This window comes from Nelusetta ayraudi, unplaced genomic scaffold (assembly GCF_046127955.1).
Source record: "Nelusetta ayraudi isolate G7.1 ecotype Tasmania unplaced genomic scaffold, CSIRO-AGI_Nayr_v1 ptg000006l, whole genome shotgun sequence".
NCBI classification, from domain to species: Eukaryota; Metazoa; Chordata; class Actinopteri; order Tetraodontiformes; family Monacanthidae; genus Nelusetta; species Nelusetta ayraudi.
In genome coordinates, this window is record NW_027466056.1 from 1,267,760 (window position 1) to 1,289,871 (window position 22,112).

A 22,112-nucleotide genomic window follows, 5' to 3' on the forward strand; every position below is an offset into this window, starting at 1 on the left:
CAGTGCAGGTCCAGGCTGACTTGTACAAACAAGGACAGACGTAGCGTGAGATTGTTTGTACCCTGCACTCGCATCCACATGGATGAATACCGATCTGTGCGTTTCCTCTAATATCCCCTGACAAACGCCTCATGTCGTCGCGGCTCGGAAACAACACACTGGGCCGCAGCCCTGACTCAAAGTATGGAAAGACTTCTTCAAATTCAGACCTTTTAAGACAGCGGAGAGCAATGACGGAGGCACCTGCTTCAGGAGCACAGCCATCTGGATGAACGAGCCCGCCATAATTCTGTGCGGTAAACATTGTTCGGTAAACTTCCGAGGAAAACGCGAGCAGCTCCAACGCCACAGGCGAGCAATCGATCGATCAAGAAATCGATCAATCAACTCTTTGTGTGAGAGGGGATTTTTATTTACAAAGCACCTTCCACATCCAGACGTTTCCCAAAATGCTTTGCACAATAAAGCAGAGAAAGTAGGGCTGTCCCGATACGATATTGGTATCGGATATCGGTCCGATATCAGCCAATAAAGGAATATCGGATTATATCGGACGTCATCTTAAGTCTCCAATATTAATACTACGTTTAGTCCAAACCAAACAGGGCAGGTGTGAATACGCCCTAAGTTTCCCTGCGGGTGAACCCTGCCCTCGATGCACAGAGCAGCTGGGTTGGACTCCAGCATCACCCGTCAAACAAAACCAAACCAACTAAATTTCCTTGTGCGCTGTTAAACCTCAATGCGTCTGTGTGCTTCAGACTGCCCCTAATATATGTTGCTTTTTTTTTCTCTTCTTCTTCTTCTTTTACATGTGTGACCGGTAAACTTGCTTTTTCTTTATTTGAAATCATCAAATACGTTTTGTAGGGTTGGGGCGACACCTCAGCGCAATAAATGCATCGCAGCAAAACAAAGATGTCTGATCTACTCTGGTGCGACTCGCCATTTACAGAAACGGTATTAAAAGTAATCTCAGGAGCTCACAGGGGCTGACAGAAAGCCACACTGATCAGCTTGCCCTGACTAACGCAGGGCAGACGTGCTCCGACTGTCAAAGCAGGGCTGAAATGATTAAGACAAGGATCAGGAAAAAACCAGCAAGAACCCGACGTGACAAAATAATCCTGGCGTCCACTTCTTCAAGTAATCAGTCCTCAAAGTCATTCACAGTTATTCATTTGACCATTCGGTTTCCCTTTCAAATTATTTTTTTCCCCCGTTGGCCTGATTTAGCTGTCCCTTGGTGTGCAACACCTGAAACAACCGATCCATTGACCACACAACCTTATAAATGTGCAGACACACAAAGCCTCCAAAGAACACTCAGCTGTCAGTTGCCATTGGGAACACTCTCATTTCATTCAGAGTCCACTACTCGGTTCCGGAGGCTTGAGAGAATATTATTGAATCGAGTTCACGTAGTCGGCCTGAAAACGATGGCGAAAATGGTCATAAATGCCACAACAACCTCTCAGACTGTGTAAATGAAATTGGTGTGAGAACAAGTTGGAGTTGTTCCCAGCCTGCATATATTGATGCACATAGGGCTGCACAATTAAACAAATTTTAATCACGATCACAATATTGGCTGCCACGATTAAATCAAGCTGATCGTCGGCGATATTAACATTTAAAAAGCCGGCTACCGTACATGTCAAATCAAGCACTTTCAGTCATCCAACCACCAGGGGGCGAACGCAAGGTTAAGATTTCATTAAGCTGCCGAAATAGAGCAAATCCTGCAGCAGCGGCAGGAAGTGCCGCAGCATAAGCGGCAGCCTCAAATGATTCGAGAGAGAGAGACGCGATGTCGGGAGAAGACAGTACCCCCCCCACCCCCCCACGAAACGTTGTCGGCACGTAACTTTGCCAAGTTAGCGTAGCGCGATAGCGAGCTGCCCCCCCCCCCCCCCGTCAACGAAAAAAAATGGAGGTTAGCACAATTTCCAACCAGCAGCACCCCCAATGAATAATCGTGATTTTAATATTGACAAAAATATTGTGATAATCATTTTGGCCATAATCGTGCAGCCCTAGATGCACATGTATGTTTATGTCTGACAGAATCAAAAGGGACTGGTTAGCACATTTTACCAATTTAGCAGAATTCAGATCAGAGGAGGTGCTGTCATTTTTTTTTTTTTTGATCCGATCAGAGTCCAGTAGGCACATTGGACCACTTCTCAATATTACTCATCTCTTCCTTTCTGTATTTTAAACAAGGAGGACGTTTCTCTGGTGTGGCAATTTTCCAAAGAAATGCAGGGAGAAACATTCACACCCATTGGTCGAGCTGAGAAGTTCTGGGCACAGCTGGTGTGGCCATTAGGGAAATCCGTGTGTAAATGTGATCACTTTATTCAATGTTCATGCACGCAAACACAATTTGAAACAATTCAACTGGATTGACAACAAGTGACCATTAACAGCAGCAGTGTGATGGTGCTTACCTGGAGGTTGTTCCTCTCCAGTCTCATCTCCAGAATGTTTTTCTGCTCTTCCAGACGCTGCTGCTCAGCCACCAGATCTTCAATCTTCTGCCTGCATCATGAAAGACACTCATTTTAACCAGCACATCTTTGACACATTATTTTAATTCCACAGGTATGACTGAATGAATGATTTTTATTTCAAATAGCTTCTGTGCACATCAACAAAACAATTTATGCAAAATATCAAAAACAACAACAACAACAAAAAGAAATAGTGTCAAACACTCAAGAAATAATAATCATAATAAATAATTTTGACACATATAACATATCCGAAAAGGAGTGAGAGGAAGCAAAATTTATGAAACCCCGCCCCCTTTCCCAGAGGTAAAAAACAAAAAAAGTACATCAGTGTAAAGGCACAGACAAGATACGGTGGCTCAACCTCATTCTATCCACTTCTTGGTGCACAGAATATGCATGAGTCTAACGTTGTAACGTGTGGCTCCGACTCGGTCGCCGCCATCGTTTTTGTGAGCAGTGTGTGTATGGGCGTGCACGCACGCGCATGTCAGAAAGATAGAGGAGGGAGAAAGACCTCAGAGTGTTGACCTCCTCTCTGGTCACTGAACAGCTGATGTCAGCAGCAGCAGACGACGACTGCTTCTCCTTTAAGGACTCCAGCTCCAGCTCCACCTGTGACAAACAGAGGAGAAAATGGGCCCGGCGCACTCACTCACTCACTCACTCACACAAAAACACCTATGGCCAAGTGCCAAAGCGGCAACTTTTCAGCTGCAGATACATGGAGGAGACGCTGGTTCTTATTCCAAACACGATTCATGACAAACATTTGAATACTAACAGACAATGTACTTATTTTTACTTTTATTTGTGTGTCTGTGTGTGTGATCACACTCTGCTGTCCGTATAATTGAACCTCATCTGCAGTTGCAAACCCACTTTGCTGTTTCTGTGACAGCGTCTGTCTGTCTGTCTCTCCACCCATTTATTCTCCCAGGCTTCCAAAGATGAAAAAGTAATTACGCTTTTACCCGACAGGTGGATTTCACGCGTCAATACTCATTGCCACGGCTATGTTGATGTCTCCCCCAGTAACAAGGACCAATGAAAGGAAGGGGGATCGTGAGACATGGAAAGTCTGTGAATTAAGGTCAAACCCATCAATACTGATTTACAGTCTGTTAACCCACGAGTGCTTAACTTTAACCAGTGCAACGACAGCCCGTTGGATTCAGGCATCCAAAGCACATCGTTTTTACAAACCCTGCAAACGGTTCCCTTATAAATGATAAAAATACAATAATATACACCGCATTACTAATATTAGAGAACATTTTATTTATTTTGTTGGGTGTCAAATGGCGGGATTTTGGTGTGCACATGATTAACCGCGTTAAATGTAATGAATGGATTGGACCACTTGTTTATTATAGACATATGGGACAATCTGATTGCAGCTTCGGGCCCAGTGGGCAGTCACAATACATCACATTATGGCCAAACCATGGGATTTTGTCAAATACCAGTTATAACAAAAATGAAAATATGTCTACCAAAGAAAACTGCCACTGTGATTATTTATATTATCATTATTATTATTATTATTATTATGACCAGTGAGTCCAAAAGTGCTACTGCAGAAGCAAAGTCATTGCTGCGTCTGCAGTTTGCGAACGCATAAATACTTACTGCTTGCAGTCGGAGTTTTAAAGCACCCGTCTCTTCCTGTGCTTTGCTCAACTGGGTCTGTATTGGGAAAAAAAATAAAAAAAACTGAACATACAGGGAAAAGAAATTACTCAAACAAAGGAATAAAAACGACTTTCTGTCCTTAACCTGCTGATTTACAGTATTGGCAGAAACAAGAGTATCTGGAGCATGAAGCACGCAGCAGCAGTTTCATCAGTTTTCAAAAAAAGGATTTCTGTCAACTTTCCCCCACAAAGTGTAAATGCAGAGCTGCTGACAAATGGGTTGGACAGAACACATTTGAAGTGCCTTCAGTTTGAGAACTGTGCCACTCATTGGAAAAGCACAGTAAGCTGGTTGAAAGCTGACATGAGGCCTGCTTAATATTAAAACACAGAAGTGAATTAAAGGTGCAAGCAGCGATCGAGGGACTGAGCCAGACATCTGCCTGCCGTTGCCACGCCACCACTACCACTGAATCCCAGGTCTGGATGCCATGAACAAGTGGGGTTTGTTCCATCCCTCTACAACCTTCCTAATGGCCATAGGGGCATTTTTGCCTGCAGGTGGCACTGTGGAGCATCTGATGATACAGTCTTTGCTTTAGCAAAGATTGATTCTGTGTGTTTCGCTTTGACTCAGTGCCAAAATAAACAATCAAAGTACAACGCAGCACGGTATGAATGCAAAATATAGTGAGACGTGTTTGCAAATGCGTGAAAACTGACCTCCATCTCAACGTAGTGGCTCTGTGTCTTCTGCAGGATGTCCTCGGCCTCTTTGAGACGCTTGTTGAGTTGGGGAGAATACTCGGTCGCTGCCAGCTCACTATCGTAGGACTCTAGTATGCCGCGCATTCCATCACGCTCCTGTAAAATACACAATCACAAAACCTGTAATAGCCCAGCATGTGTATGTTATCACTGAAGAAGAGTTGAGTTTAATAAGACACTTTAATGAAACCAGAGTGGGGGACGGTTAATTGATTTAAGAGAAAGTAGGAATTAAATGTGTTATTCAAGGTCAAGTTGAGGCAACTGGATTGGTTCAAATCAAATGAAATCAAATGAAAAAGTTTTTAATTCGTCAATGTTAATGTGGAAATAATTTTTTTTTTCTCCTCGTCTTTGGATTATTTCTTTATCCGTGCATCAAACGTAATGTGATTCTGATTTTGTTAATTTTGTCTCATATCTGTTGCACTATTTCATTAATTTCCCATAACGCACTACTGACATAATGTTAACTCGTGAGTCAATACATGCTTTTGTTTAACAGCTAGACAGCAGAAAAAAAAACTGAATAAAGTGGGCTTTTAATCACAAACACAGGAGTAGGGTGGATAAACTGACCACTAAATGTTCTGATTCAATGAGTCAAGTTGAGTTCTAAAACAAACTTAAAGAGGGTAATAATAAATAAACATCACTTGTTATTTTTGCTATATTCATATCAGTTCACGTCTGTTTGAAATGTGTCATAATCCAGCACTCACTGACTGCAGAGACTCTCTGGCATAGTTTCACAATCTGTGCCAACGGAATTCATCATTGAATCGCCAGTGAGTATCTCCACACTTGATGTATGGCACTGCCCTCTGGCAAGCAGCGATGCTGTGGAGCATTTTATTTACCTCTTGCCAACGTCAGTGAGGAATGCATTGTTTTGGTTTTTTTTCCTTCACCAAATGAAGTCCTTGAAAGTCCTCAATATTTTTTTTATTGTGATTCCTTCAGTTTTTTTTTAAGCCATTTAGTTTTGATAAATCTGCCGCCGTTACTGAACTCATAATGACGTTATTTGCAATGGACACTTACAAGGTTGCTGCCTTTGGAAAAAAAATATGGCACGCTGAATATAATACAGCAGCCAGAGTATGCATATTAACACGCACAGAGTGACTTTGTGTTTTACTTTATGTGCTGTAGCTTCCACTTTTAAATACCGGACACGGAGCTGTGATGCAGAGCAGGGCGTTGGCTCAGGGTAGCTTGCCAGGCATTTGACTGGGAGGATGTACGGGGATTCAGTTTTGAGAAGGAGGTTGTAAATAATGCGATCATCTTTGAGAAAAACCAAAATGAAGAAGAAGACCTTGATTGATCCCACGATGGGGAAATTTGCAATGTCTCGATGAGTTGTGTTTGGACAATGACGGAAGTATACTGGCGTCATGCCATTCAATTAAAACTAGGTTAGTATGAGTAAATGTGTGGAGAAGGTATCAGTAGCAGATACTGATAACAACAATTCTAAGAATATCAAAGGTTCCTGGCTTACATACTCCTCTACCTTACACACCGAACACACACAGAGCCGTGGAGAGACCGTGTGAGATTGCCCACTCCAAATTTGATGGGAACAGACGAGTTGACCCAGTTCCTAAAAAGAACCCGTTTTGGGTTGCGACCCGGCCAAGAGCAGCGGAGCATATTCAGTAGACAAGGTGCGGATATTTCGCATTTCTGGACTTTGAGGACGGGGTTCAATTTTAGCGTTGTCAAAAATATTGATATTTCAATTAAATATTGATATTGAAAGCTAAAAATCAACGGTTTAAGATGACTTTTTCCTAAGTATCGAAATCCACATCAGAGCCCCCCTGTTGTAGCCCCACAACACATTCACCAGACAATCCAAAAAATACTGAATTACACATTCACACAGTAAATCATACTTATAGAATGTTGTACTGTAAAACTGTACAGCTAAAATGTATTGTACTTTAGACAGACTGGATATGCTAGCGCCAAGTCAAGCGCAGCAGGGCTCTATATAAATTAAGTATAGTTACTGTCATAGACAGTGCACAGGAACCAACGTTTGGGCAAGTCGTGAATCATTTTCATATCCAAACCTGGCAGTGCTCTGAACTAACACAAGGTTTCTATGCAGTCTCCGGCCCCAAAAACACACCGCTGGTGTGGCAGGGTGATTATTTTAGCCCATGACTAAACCAGCAAATTATTTGCAAGGTACGATGTGTGCAGCCAATCCTCCCGACCAACGACGCCCTTGAGGAACATGTGAGCAGAGCAGTGCTCCCAGGAGGCCACGCGAGAGGTCAAGTGCTGGTGTCCATACCAAGCTGCTACCTTTGCCGTGTAAACAGGGCCAGTCGTAGACATCGGAGGGATACGATGAACCTTCGTGACGTGCCTCCCAGATACAGGCAGGCAGCCAGCTGCAGTTAGGTGGGGTTTTTTTTGCAGTGCAAGTGCAAAAAAAAAAAGCTGCCTGAGAATGCCCAGCCATTTGTTACTGTGAAGGCAAGAGTGAATGAACTTCCTCTTGATTGCACCACTGAGGTCTGGCCACAGTATTGCCCCGAGATCTAGCAGGTGTGCTGGCACCAAGGCGACAAGGTGGTAAACTGTGCAACACAAACTCAATGCTTCAGTATGAAACTTTTTCAGTCTCAGTTTAGCTTCTGGCCATCAACTGATAGGTCGTCATCACTCAGAGTCTGTAAGCAATCATGGCAACATGAGAGTGGAACAAGGACAGGCACAAAAAACAAACAAAAAAACGACTAAATACATTGAAATGTAGCATATTACAACACATTGACATGGGATTAAAATGGTGATTGAGACACTAAAAAATAAATAAAAAGGATAAGCATAACATGATTCAGGTTCAGATATGTTAAATGTATGCAAAGGAACTCTTCAATCCTAACTGAGCGACAGCAGCTCAGCAGGTGGAGTGGCTTGGCCGAAAGGTTGGCGGTTCGAATCCCGCTCCATCCCAGTCTGTCATTGCGTCCTTGGGCAAGACACTGAACCCTACATTGCTCTTAATGGAGCAGCCCAGCCTGCCTTGCATGGCAGCAGCCACCCATTGGTGTGCGAGTGTGTGAGTGAATGGGTGAATGAGTATGAGATGATGATAATGAGAATTGTAAAGGGCTTTGGGGTACCGTGAAGGTGCTATATAACTGCAGTCCATTTACAATTGACCATTTTTTTTAATTTGTTTTGGGACTTTTGAACTTGTATCAACAAAAACTGTGGTTTGTAGGGTTAGGGGAACTGTGCTGAAACAAATACAGAAAGGTGGAGATGAAGAGGGAAACAAATAGTGAAAGAATAAGAGCCCCGACACACTGAACACGCAAACCCCACCCTTGCGCTGTCGCAGCAAAAAACACAATGGCTGTGTCTCAATTCAGGGTCTGCATCCTTTGAAGGAAGCGTCCTCCCAAGGACCCGGCCCAGAAGGACCGACCCAAACCCCGCCTCCCCGGTAACCACACGGGACTGTCTAGCCTTCGGCGTATTTCCTGGTTGCATCACCGCCATTCCCTCCTGCTGGCCAACCCCGGAAGTGACGTTTTCATAGCATCAAGCTAACCATTGGTTCGCCATATAACGATGGCGTTGGATGTTCAAATAAGCAAAAATCCTACGTTAAAAACTATTATTTTATGTGAAATTTCAATACTTAAATTTATACGTGGTGTCTTTGCCAGTAGATGGCGCTAATTTCAGCTGACTTCCCAGGATCCCAGGATGCTTTGCAACAGCACGCAAAGCATCCTGGGATACAGAAGGAGGTGAAGGATAGTAGCGGTGCAGCCTTGGAATCGGCTAAAAGTAGGGCGCATTTTCGAGGGCGCATTTGGAGCGTCCTTTGGATTTTTGGGAATTGGGACTAGCCTTCACGCAGTGCTGTGACGCAACTGCAGCCTTCGAAGGATGCAGACCCTGAATTGAGACACAGCCAATGAATGGGTGCGCTGCCGCCACCCTGCACTTCAGTGTGTAGGAGCCCTAAAGGTTGCTGAAGTAAAATAAAGTCAAGCACTTTTGGAGGTCAGTGCATGTCTGTTTTCTGAACCTCCCCGGGCCCTTATGCTATCTACAGTCTATAAACGTTCAATGTAATTAATTTAATCTAAATCAAAAATCTAATAGCATTTCCTAGATTAAAAAAAAAAAAAAAAAAAACTTTTACTTTTCATTTTAAAGCACAGCACAGGAGGAACACGGGCTTATGTAGTTCCCATAGAAATTGTATTAGATGCTATTAAGTTTTCAGTCAGCTAAGCCAAAGCAGTTTGAGTGAGACCACCACACATGACAGAAGCTAGATCTCACCACAGAGAGAGGAGGACAGAATGTGTCTTGCACTAACTTCTTGATCCGTTGCAGGGACTGTTTTCACTGCTGGCCTCTGGAAAGAGGTTCCGCAGTTTATGGACCAGGACTACGCGGTTTTACAACAGCTTCTTCCCTCACACAATAAGACTACTGAACACAAAATAACCCTCCAACTCATACAATGCACTGAACATACACATAATCATTTGCACTTTATGCATCGCACTTTATTACTTGACTATGTTGTTTCTCCTTTGTGTTGTCATTGTTGGTTCTTATCGGTAGTTGGTGCATCGGAATTTTGTTTTTAAATGTACACTGACAAGTGAATGTTTTTAAATGACAAATAAAAAGTCTAAGTCTAAGTCTTTGAGCCACGTTGGGCTCCACTCACTTCCAAAGGTGAACAGCTTTCATCTCAAACACACTCATCTTAACAACATTTCAACTCAATATCTGGGACAGTCCTGGGCCCATTCATATTTTCACTGTGCTAGTAGGCTGCTATGTCACTGTAGCCTGACAGAGTTACTGATCAGTTTTTCTGAGATATTTCATCACCATTGGTCACTAAAAGTGACCAGCAAAATAATTAAATAAGCAAAATAATTAAATAATAGTCTCTCTCTCTCTCTCTCTCTCTCTCTCTCTCTCTCTCTCTCTCTCTCTCTAATTTTAGGAACTGAATCCTTATTAAGGATGCAAACAATGAATTGATTAAACTGATCCATTTGAATGAGTGCAGTGGTGCTTCATATTTAAATTAAATAAGCAAAATAATTAAATAATAGTCTCTCTCTCTCTCTCTCTCTACTCTCTCTCTCTACTCTCCCTCTCTCCTCTCTCTCTCTCTCTCTCTCTCTCTCTCTCTCTCTCTCTCTCTCTCATTTTAGGAACTGAATCCTAATTAAGGATGCAAACAATGAATTGATTAAACTGATCCATTTGAATGAGTGCAGTGGTGCTTCTCCACAGAGCGCCAACGAGATGAGGAGAACAGACTTGAACAACATAAATGTGAAGCTCTTAAAAATGGAGTGCCGCGTGGGACCGTGTGAAGTTAATTAATGATGACAAAGACGCCAAAGGCACAATATGCAGTTGTAAAATACAACAACTCCAGGACTTGACTGAATTAACACCTAAACTCCCCACATTAGGCCGCGCTGTGAGCAGCGAGTGGACTGAAATCACTGCAGCAGTTTGGACGGAGGGCAAATACACCTGGCAAATATACTGCATGGTCACAAAAAAAAACCTGTGTCAGAATGATAAGGAAAGTTTTTTTTCAAGCGTCCAAGTGCACACAAAGGTTAAGTGTGTAATATTTGGAGATTCTGAAGAAGAAACCTGGACACCTCGCCCACCTTTGTCGGCTTATTTGAATATGCCAGTGTTCACCCTAATTACAAAACACACTGTCGGGTGAGCCTGGATTGTCCACACCAGGCTTCCTTAGAAATATGGTGGCGCAAGATGGCAGCTAACTGGGAGCGAGACCCTTGATCTATGTAAATTCTTATTTACATATAAGAACGGTTCTAAGGGTAGAAAAACCAAATTACCGTAATTTCCTGACTATATCGCGCACCTGAATATAAGTCGCACCAGCTAAATTTAGGGGAAAAAACAAATGTGTCCATATACAAGCCGCACTGGACTATAAGCCGCAGGTGTGTCGTCCGTGGAGCGGATCGGCTCGGTTCGGCGGCTGCGAGCCCGCGACTCTGTACTCGCACCGCGGATCCTGTTTGCGGGGCCCCGCTGGTCACCTCGGTTAATTGGCATGGAGTCGGACCAGAACTCGATCAAGGCAGCGACGTACCGGAGCTCACAAAGACAGAGCGCATAAAGACAAGAGAACACACAGACGAGAGCCAAAACAGCAAAGTTGCGCACTGAACCCACTGAACACACTGAACACACTGAACACACTGAACCCACTGAACCCACTGAACCCACTGAACACACTGAAAACACTGAAAACACTGAACACACGTTGAACCGCTGTCACTTTTTCTGCATGCGCACTGGAACCAATAAAGTCGCATGTCAGTGTTGCTCTCCGTGCCGCCGCTTGTCTCGTTTTTGCACTTCCTGCTAAAGCGGGCCCATGGCGGGTGACGTAAAATCCACAGAAAAGCCGCGCACCTTTGCATAAGCCGCATGGTTCAAAGCGTGGGATAAAAGTAGCGGCTTACAGTCCGGAAAATACGGTACTTATTGTACTGCTTTTATCAATATATCTATGGACAGTACATTAAGCTTTTGCCAATAGAAAAAACATCAATCAAGTCAAAATATTAACGCATCGGACCTTTAAACAAGCGGTTACAAAGTATCTGCATCCTGTGCTTTGGTTTTTAAAGCAACTTGAGTGTTTTTTGGGGGCACCTTGGTTAGCAGCAGCACTCTCTTCTGGAGTCGACGGACGAGCGCATCCTGCGTCTCTCGCTTCTTCTGCTCCTCCAGAGTTTTGGCGCTCTGCTTGGACAGCTCGGTTCGCATCTCAGCCTGCGACTGCTCGGCGCTCATCACGCTGATGGATTGAGAGAAATAACTGGTCAACAATTTGGGACGCACAAAGATAAGCCACAAGGGTCAGGGTCAGGAGCGAGGCGAGACGGGCTCAGTCTGAGATTAGCTGTTCAATTACAGACAAGGAGGGGGGAAAAAAAGAAATGTTTTGTCAGTGCAGAATTTACGCACGCCGTCTGATTTGACGCTTTGACGATGAATGGAACGATAATCACAGCACACTGCTTCACCCTTCCTTTCTCTTCCAATCTTCCTCTACTCTGCCGTTCTTATATATTCCACAGTGAGCTCATTACACAGAGCAGAGGACAGCTTGTTAGCAATTTTTTTTTTATGGACACACCAGAGCATGCGCACAGCGTCCTGACAGAGATCACCTCTGTCTAAACCGGAAATGTTTAATTAGTAAACACACACACACACACACACACACACACACACACACACACACACACACACACACACACACACACACACACACACACACACACACTTCTGTCTGCAGCACTGCTGTCCTACTAGAATCAGGACCAGTTTAATTAACTTTGCGACAATTACAGAAGTCTCAGAGATCCATTGTGTTCGATATGTCGGGGAAAGAAGCACAGAGGCTGATCGAGAGAGAGAGAGAGTGAGAGAGAGGGTAGAGAGAGAGACAGTAGAGAGAGAGAGGGGGAGAGAGAGAGTAGAGAGAGGGAGAGGGAGAGGGAGAGCGAGAGAGGGAGAGAAAGAGAGAGTAGAGATAGAGAGAGGGAGAGAGAGAGAGGGAGAGAAAGAGAGAGTAGAGAGAGAGAGAGAGAGAGAGAGAGAGAGAGAGAGGGAGAGTAGAGAGAGAGAGGGGGAGAGAGAGAGTAGAGAGAGAGAGGGAGAGGGAGGGAGAGAGAGAGAGAGGGAGAGAAAGAGAGTAGAGAGAGAGAGAGTAGAGATAGAGAGGGAGAGCGAGAGAGGGAGAGAAAGAGAGTAGAGATAGAGAGAGGGAGAGAGAGGGAGAGAGAGAGAGAGGGAGAGAAAGAGAGTAGAGATAGAGAGAGGGAGAGAGAGACAGTAGAGAGAGAGAGGGATAGGGAGAGAGTAGAGAGAGAGAGGGAGAGGGAGAGCGAGAGAGGGAGAGAAAGAGAGAGTAGAGATAGAGAGAGGGAGAGAGGGAGAGAAAGAGAGTAGAGAGAGAGAGTAGAGATAGAGAGAGGGAGAGAGAGAGAGAGGGATAGGGAGAGTAGAGAGAGAGTGGGAGAGAGAGAGAGAGAGAGTAGAGAGAGAGAGTAGAGATAGAGAGAGGGAGAGAGAGAGAGAGAGAGAGAGAGTAGAGAGAGAGAGGGAGAGAGAGAGAGAGTAGAGTGAGAGAGAGTAGAGAGGGAGGGAGGGATGATACGTGTGAGTGTGAACTACCGGTAGTTTTATTTTACCGGCTGATCAGGGTGTAGTTCTGCTCTTTCAGAGCAAATTCCCTCTGCTGGAACTGAATCACCTCCCTGGACAGATCCTCTGGTTTCCTACAGACAGACAGACAGACACAAAGAGGACAGTGAGCATCCACGTGTGCCGACGCAGGCGCGCTCACAGTGGCACACAATGCAATTTCAATAGGATCCCGAGAGCACAGAGAGGACAGAACGGATCAACACCACGGCCTTCACATCATCTTTTGTCACTCGAGCAGAGGGAGAGATTAGAAGAGGAACACTGGTGAGAGTCAATAGAGCAATATGCATTTGAGCGTCAGAGTAAAGTAAATGAAGTGCTGACACACAGGCTGCCAGAGCCAGCGGCGGCTCGGAGGCTGTACGTACAGGTGGCCTGCATACAGGTGACTGATGATGACTTGTAGTAAAATTAAGTTTAAACTTAAAGGCAAATATATTGTTTCAATACGTATATTTATAGAAACCTCGTAATAAGATGGAAAACTCAATAAACCCAGTTGTCAGGACATTGCTTTTGATGCAGAAAGACCACTGTAGTTCACTGGTAAGCTTAGGAGAGGGAGGGCGGGAGAGCTGCAATTTAATATCTGGCAACTAGATGACAGAATCTTACACACTGAGCCTTTCAGTCTTATGGGGCCCCTCCCTACACTCTGCCGACACGACATTTAGCACATCCAATAGGAGAGACCAGGCTGCGCGGTTGGAGCTTTCAGAACCGGCTTCCCTCCTATTGGACGGGACAAATGTCGTCACAGTGCTGAGGGCCTGTCTGCACCATGCCGCGCAACAGAGTGCGGCAATAACGCATTCTACTATCCCAAAGAAATACACTGCAACCAGGATGATTTGAGTGCACATGAGCAAGATCTTATGTACTGCGGTCTAGCAAAGCAATTTTACGAAAGGTAGATTATTAATATTTTGTTTGTTTGCTTGTTTATTCATTCAGTTTACACCCAAATGTTTCAATTTGGGGTAGAATTCATTTCATCCACAAAACTCTGCAAAGCGTAGTGACGCAGCAGATGTTCAGCAGATTTAACCCAAATTTGGTCAACCCACCACCATGGCCTGTCTGGTTTGAAAAAAAAAACCCTCAGCTTCAGATTTTTACTACGACTCACAGCCTGAGATTTACTGTTGGAGAACGAAGCACTGAAATCACCCGAGTCATGTGAGAAATCTGGGAAATTTCTAAGCTTGAAAGCCAAGACTGAAACTAAGGTGGTGTGTGTGTGTGTGTGTGTGTGTACCGATATCCACATCCTCTGTCGTGAGGCGGAGCCTTGGGTATGAAAATAATCTCATGACTAAACGGGTTGATGAATCATATGATTGAATAATATTGGGATCCAGAGTAGGTAATTCCACACTGCGACAGCAGCGAGGGATTAGCTTCTCCTAAGCTTACATGAAAGGCTCTTTTCTGTGTTTAGCCCTTTTTGCAGGTCATGAGCCAGCCATCTCTGTTGACACTGCAAATAACACATTTGTTGTATATTACAGCGCCAGATGCTGTGAACTACTGGACACCTGCGTGTAAAAGCACTTGGGATTGGAAGATGGTGAAGTTTTCAGTCGGACTAGGTTTCAAGTACTGAGGTTCCTTCTACTCGAGATAGTTCTAGAAAAAAAAACAAAAAAAAAAAACCTTGCTAGGGTAAGATTTTATGGAAGTATTTGCAATAACAGGTCCACACATGCAGAACTGAATTTAGAGGGGGAAAACGGTTTTAGGCCAAAAAATTAGGTGAACATGCACTTGAATAAGAGTCCATTACATGTTATTCACTATGTGCTTTGATGGTTAAATGAACTAAAAATGCTCCATGAAACGGCAGCAAAAAAATAAACTCCCCCCCTTGGGGACCAAAAACTGGCTTAATAGACAAATGGCCTGATGGCACTCACAGGACCATAACATTTTAAAACAAGGCAACGATAACATGGTGTCTACACTGAGGTTTGGTTCATTGGCACTTACATTTTCACGTAGCTCCGCAAAGAGACTGCTGACAACACGCTCGCCCCTCACTGTTGGACTTCGAGGGAGCGGCAAGAAAACTCAATTCTCACAATGAACTCGACCGTTTGGTAAAATGCAAAAACAAGCGTGAGTTCCTTTCTAACTGTTGATTTGCCCTCTTCATTAACCTTTACTTTCAGCGTGAGCATCACAAATTGGCTCACTGGCTATATTTCTTCAATACTAAGCTCCAAATTCCAGCAACAAGAGTCAAAAAACTGTTCAAAAACTGATTTAAAAAAAAATGAGTCTCAACAGGTCTATGCCGAGGGCAGCGCCTACATTCTTTATCCCAAGTCTTAAATATCTCAAAATGATTCACATGAAATAGAAATCTGTCAAAAAAAAACGTCAACCTGTTTCTCCTGAAGGCACGCAACACATTTTATCCCCACAAACCAGATACAAATCCAGACAAAACCCCATAATCTGTCTGGATGTATTCATTTAACTCCGTCTACACAACAGGCCAGAGACAACCACAGAGAATGTGGCTGGCGTGTGTGTGTGTGTGTGTGTGTGTGTGTGTGTGTGTGTGTGTGTGTGTGTGTGTGTGTGTGTCTATCCGAGTGCACTGGTGCGTGTTGAGTTTACGTTTGTATGCATGATGCATGTACGTGTGTGTGATGGGATAATGGTGCAGCGATTGGAGCCCGGCTGTCTTCGCGCAAACATGTCATCATTTTCACATTACCAATTCTGACTTGAAGCACAGAAGCACACTGATTACAGCCACGCCCACACACACACACACACACGCCCACACACACACACACACACGCACACACGCACACACACACACACACACACACACAAATACGGCTTCATGCTTCTAGAATATATCCAGTGAAAAAGGCTGTGAAATGTCCACAGCATCACCTAGTGGTGAGCCTATAACAGACCTGATGTTGAGTCCAGTAGATTGGCCGAGGTTCTCCCAGGCTTGCATCTTCTCAGTGAGCCTCTAAAAAAAACATATATATATATTTTTTTGTTTTAATTCGTGCACAACTAGTGAAGTCACTAACTTGGTATAAAATCCATTTAACTTTTTCTGCTTTACAGACAACATTTAGACCCAATGACGGATGAAACAGCAACAATGCGACAGAATTTACCTCCTTCTCCAGTTCTATGGTGACGAGGTCCTCCTTGGCTTTAGCCGTCCTCTCCAGCTTCCTCTTCAGACCCTCAGCCTCTTCTTTCAACAGGCTGCAGTTCTCTTTGTTTTCTCTAAGTAGTGCAGACACAGAACAGTACATGACATGAGTTGTTTTTTTTTATATATATATATATATATATATATATGAGTATATATATTTAACCTTGAGAGGAGATGCATGACTCTACCCTGGTTGTGGGTAAATTTGTGATTTTACAACATTTTATGAAGAACTCGACAACAAAATTCATGTCCACACCCACACAGATAAACAAGTTAGTTATGACAGTGCAGAAACAAAATCTCGTGCTTGAGCACGATGGCAATCAACATGCATGAAGAAACAAAGCCTCTGTCTAGAATTGGAATTAACTCTATTGTAATGCTTCAAAAACGAGCTTGTGAAGACAGCCTGGCATCTGACACATGTTACTTCATGTAATCTGTCTAATTTCAGTGGGTTCTTTTACCACATCACCCTCTTCTTGTGCAATAAATCGAGTGAATGTGATTAACATGCAAGAGAAATCTGCCACTATAGGGTACCAAGGGTGTTGTGTCGGCTTAGAAAATTGCAAAAACACGAGCCAAGCCGCCACCCGCAGGACTCCCTATACTGCTACAGTGACACGAAGTCAAAGCAAGACGCCGTAAACTAAACGGAGCGACATTCTGACAATGCACGATCAACAACTTCAACTTGGCTCTTTTTTTTTTTTTTTTTCTGTTACCTAAGAAAGACGTTTTCCTCTCTGAGGTGCTTCAATTCCTTCTCCATGTCTGGAACCCTGGCTGCCTCTGACTTGACAGTCTTCACAATGACCATGTCTTGCTCCTGGAGGACAAGACGTCTCTCCAGCTCCTGTCAACACACACGGATAAAAATCAACCCAATTACGTGCAGTCATTGCATTGTAAATCATTTCATAAATGAGCGTCCATATTTAACATTTATCAAAGATGTACTATAAATTCATGTCCATAAATTGTTAAATTTTAAGAAACGATATACATGAATTTTCATGTAAAGAGTGTGGAGTCATCATACCAATAAAATGTGATGAGTTATAAAGTAGCTAATAGATGAGACATTTTGGGGTGAAAATGTCTCATCGTAAATTATTTTTTAGATTACAGCCACTGATAACTAATAGAGCAAAACCCCTTTACAATCCCCCAACAAAATGCTGATGGGAGAAGGGCAACATTTACAAGCTGGCAACTCTGCCGATCATACAGCAATAAATTTCAGAGTAACACTGTAGTGCTTTCAAACAGTCATTTAAGGACTTTGACTTCCTTTACATTCTGTATGCTCCACTTTTGAGGATGAAGGGGCGCAAACAAACAGTCCTGAAAATCAACAATACATTGGCACACTAACACAAAGGTCATATACAGTGGCTTGCAAACGTATTCAGACTCCACATTTTGTCATGTTATGACCACAGACATATACTTTAGTGGAATTTTATTATGAAAGACCAACACAAAGTGCCACACAGGTGTGAAGTTGAAAAAATATTAATGATTTATTTTTTTTCAAAATAAAAAACAATGTACAAAATTATTTAGTCCCCCTGAGTCAATACTTCTGAAGCCAACCATCTTTATACTTGTCCACAACCTGTCTGGTGTGTTCCTTAGACTTCATCTCTCAACAAACCTCTCACGCTGTCACAGTACAGCTGTATTTGTACTGAAATTAGATTACACACAAGTGGACTCCATCATTCGGCAATCATAAGGTAACTTCTGAAGACAATTGGATGCACTCAGAGAAAAGGGGGGCCTGAATACTGCAGTACACCGCATTTTTCTGTTTTATTTGCAAAAGATTTAAAAAAAAAAAAAATGTTTAATTTTTTTTCTCTACTTCACAATTGTGTGCCAGTTTGTGTTGGGCTTTCACATTTCTTGATTTACACCAAAGCTTACTGAATGATTTTTTTTTTTTTTTGGACCATGAGACTATTAGCTGCTCTAACGTGTATAAAATCCTCATATTGCAAGAAAATACCATCTTTTATGTGTCCTACCAACCTTTATCTTAATGATGTGTTCTGAGCAAGATGACTGGGCAGCTTGGAGACTCTGGCAACGCTGTGAGAGTTCTTGATACTTCCTGATTTAAAACAGTAATAGAAAGAGAAAAATGTGTTCAGTAAATCTTATAATCCAATGACATGCAAGACAAAAGAGCAGAAAGTCGTCTTGCATCTCTACCTGCATTGTAACGCTAACTGCTCCTGCACTTCCTGGTTTTCCAGAGCCTTAGTGGAAATTGTTGAGTCTTGGTTTTGAATCTTCTGCTTCAGCTCTCTGATCTCATCCTTCAAAGAACTGATGGTCTGGGAACAGATAACAGCAGTAAGCCGGCGTAAGATAAGAGACATGACCAGAGTATAAATGCTTAGAGTGGTGTGTGTGTGTGTGTGTGTGTGTGTGTGTGTGTGTGTGTGTGTGTGTGTGTACCTGATTAGCAGAGTTCAGTCTAGTATCTCGCTCTTCCAATTTCTTGTTGAGGCCTTCCAGGTTCATCTGAAGAACACGGTTTGACTCCACTTGCTCCGCCATGTTCTTCAAGGCTCTGTCCTCTCTTTCCTCGAACTTCTTTAATCGCCCCAACAGTTCCTGCTTTCGGTCGACTTCATGCTGGATAGAAAAAGGAGGTTTTAACGACTGTTCTTCTTATTTAGGGATCACAGTTAGTTCACCTCAAACCATGGTAAAGACTCCTCCTCCTGAGGTCTATGCAATGCTTTTAATTCATTAAAAGGTCCAGTGTGTATACAATTTGGCTTGATTTATGATTTTCATATTGGTAAAAGCTTAACAGGCTGCCCATATATACAGAAACAGAAGTGTATACTCGCAGTACAATAAAAGTAATTTGTTTTTCCTACCCTTGGAACATTTTTCATGTATATAAGAATACACATAGAGCAAAGGTCTTGCTCCTAGTTAGCTGCCATCATGTTGAAAGCCCCCATGACATTGCACTAAATATGAAACACGCTATCAAGAGGTCTTGCTAAAAACAAATTTAAACAATGGAACTTTAATATGCTGTTGTCACTGGAATTGGCGACATGCTGCCACCTAGTGAATAAATTGAAAAATGCACCAGTACGCAGTCTTGATGGAAACCGTTTTATTGAATATCAGAAGCATTTTTCTACTACTATTATTGGTCGTAAAATATGAATATTTATTATAAGCAGTAGTCATGATGGAAGGCTTTCTGAAGAAGTATTAGTACGCCCTATCATAGCTGATTCCTGTGTGTGTGTGTGTGTGTGTGTGTGTGTGTGTGTGTGTGTGTGTGTGTGTGTGTGTGTGTGTTACCGAGGGAGAGGGAAAGAGAGCTCTGAATGCAGGGAGATTGATTAACTGGGGCGACATACATATATGCATATAGTGAAATCAATTTGTGATGGTCAGAATTGGATGTGTGGTGCTGTACCACACATAAGTAAATGTGTGGAAAACACTGATTTGATGTGACATGCAATTTCCCAATGAAAGATGTGACATTGTGTACCCAACTTTTTCTTGTATTTGAGCTAATATAATTTTAAATAATCAACTTTTGATTTTGTCAGCAATGATACATTTCGTTCAGCCATAATTAAAAAAGAAATAAAAAAAAATAGTTTGGGGTTATTTATTAGGTTAACCAACCAATATTGGATTCCGTAAAATAAAATCTAGGCGACACATTCACAATGTCTCCTGTCACAGTGGTGTCTACCGTTCTTATTTTAAAAAAAAAAAAAAAAAGAAAAAAGAAAAACAAGTCTACAATTAGTGTATGATTGTAAACTATAAGTGCTGATATGAATTTGTATGTTTAGAAATTCATTTTTGATATTTCTCGTGGATTAATTCCAGCATTTTAAATGTTTGGGGGGGTTTTTGCAATGCAGTCTGTATTATCTTAAAAACAAAACAAAGACTTAAGCACAATGTTAAGTCCATACCCAGAATACAAGTGAGGTGTTTTGACTCGTACCTCCAACTCCCTTGCACTGTCAACAACAGTCTGCTCCAACTCAAATCGAGCTCTCTTGTGACTGAGTTCCATCTGCTTCTTCTCCTGGTCCAGCTGGAGGTAGGAGTTCTGCAAGCGATGCCTCTCTGCTGCCCCGAGGAACTACCAAGACAAAGCCGGTGAGTGCGGATGTTGCATATTAATGCGGCCTTGCAACGGCTAAAACCAGTTGTGATGATGCTGCAGGTTGATCAGTAGTACCTCGATGCTCCGTTTGTACTGACTCTGCAGCTTCCCACATTCTGGCGAGTGCTCCGACAGTCTCTGAGGAGCTTCACTTTGGCTGATGAAGGAGTTGAAGGACTTCAACGTTTGGAAGACTGTGGTGTCATCTTCTATATCCATTTTTTTCTACGGCGCACTGTGTGCAGAGACAGATGCAAGAAACAAAGTCAGAGCGACGTCAATAAGAGGATTGTTATTTTTCTTTATGTCTATTTACTTCAAACTCGACGTCGATATGCCACTCATAACCCCCACGTATGATCAAACATTAACGTTTAACGACTTGACTTGGTTTTTTGTTTGTTTTTTCTTCACCCAGCATTCTACACTGACATGAGAACTGTTTCAATGCTATTTTTCTTTAATAATACTAAAACAATGCATATTGATATTTAAATTGATGCCCTTATTCCAGAGCTACTCATAACGTAGTGATACAATGCTAGAATTGCGGTGCAAGACACGTCTTTAAGGTTCGTAAAGTAACCAAAAACGGCTTATATTTACGGTTCGACACGGGGAAATGTGTCCTCACCTCACAGACACGCGGCGAACGACACTTTTGTTGTTGCACAAGAGAAAGTTAATGGCAGTTAGGTTGTTTTTGCTTGCTAGCTCGTTAGCTTTGCTCACTACGCCTTGTGGAACTCCCTCCAGTTCAGCTCGAATGATGACGTAGTGCGTGTTAGTATCGCGATAGTCCATCGAACCATCGCGAGAGTTGTGAAGTCAGGCTGCAGTATGTTCTCGTACAGTGACGGTCACATTTTAGCCTCACGCTGCGCGGGCACAGAGGTGGATGTTTTAGTAAGATGACGTCCCTTGCAGCACACATTTTGTCTTATTAACGATAAACAACAAATGATGTATATGTGTTTGTGTGCCTCTGATGCAGCCAAACCTTTTGAAACACCCAAAGCAATTCTTGAAAATAATTGGGACTGACTGATATTTTACGGGGGTCCGAAAACTTTTCCCTACGATGGTAGACTAATAATTTGTATGTTTTTCTACTAGTAGTCTTGTTAACCAAACGTTTACGTCTGTACAGCTGTACAGAAATACTACAGAATAATGCTTCCAATAGTGAAATCGGTTTTTATTTAAAAAAAGAAAGAACGATAAAGAAAAATGATTATTTTGTTGGGATCCTTATTCCTGTCGCTGCTGTTTGAACTTCAGTCGTATTATAGTATAGAGTTACCAGGTGTGTCCAACAGAGGGCAGCCCTGCCGTGTTTATCATAGGTTCACGATCAAGACTTGGAATAATAATGGTTTTCTGTTTTATTGTCTTCAAAGTTTTTTTTTATTTAAATCAAAATGTACCATCAACAAAGTGTTTTCGTATGGCTAATGTAAACATTATAAACATGAGAAAATTAGCCAAATGTTTACAAATATAATACTTTTATTTTAATTAGGAGAAAA

General features: G+C 42.6%; 1 protein-coding gene across 1 annotated transcript in view; it reads right to left on the reverse strand.

The window, feature by feature from the left end:
- The window catches only part of mad1l1 (mitotic arrest deficient 1 like 1), a 39,466-nt gene extending 18,648 nt beyond the window's left edge, over positions 1–20,818 (reverse strand). The window contains exons 1-14 of the mRNA XM_076013572.1: positions 20,659–20,818; positions 20,419–20,559; positions 18,879–19,058; positions 18,630–18,754; positions 18,447–18,528; positions 17,135–17,265; positions 16,360–16,474; positions 16,144–16,205; positions 13,195–13,281; positions 11,648–11,792; positions 4,877–5,017; positions 4,149–4,205; positions 3,034–3,131; positions 2,454–2,544 (exon numbers count right to left, since the gene is read on the reverse strand). Of these exons, the coding sequence (XP_075869687.1) occupies positions 2,454–2,544; positions 3,034–3,131; positions 4,149–4,205; positions 4,877–5,017; positions 11,648–11,792; positions 13,195–13,281; positions 16,144–16,205; positions 16,360–16,474; positions 17,135–17,265; positions 18,447–18,528; positions 18,630–18,754; positions 18,879–19,058; positions 20,419–20,559; positions 20,659–20,802 (1,599 nt within the window). The 5' untranslated portion in view covers positions 20,803–20,818. The remainder of the gene's footprint in view (positions 1–2,453; positions 2,545–3,033; positions 3,132–4,148; positions 4,206–4,876; positions 5,018–11,647; positions 11,793–13,194; positions 13,282–16,143; positions 16,206–16,359; positions 16,475–17,134; positions 17,266–18,446; positions 18,529–18,629; positions 18,755–18,878; positions 19,059–20,418; positions 20,560–20,658) is intronic.
- Between the last annotated feature and the right edge of the window lie 1,294 nt (positions 20,819–22,112).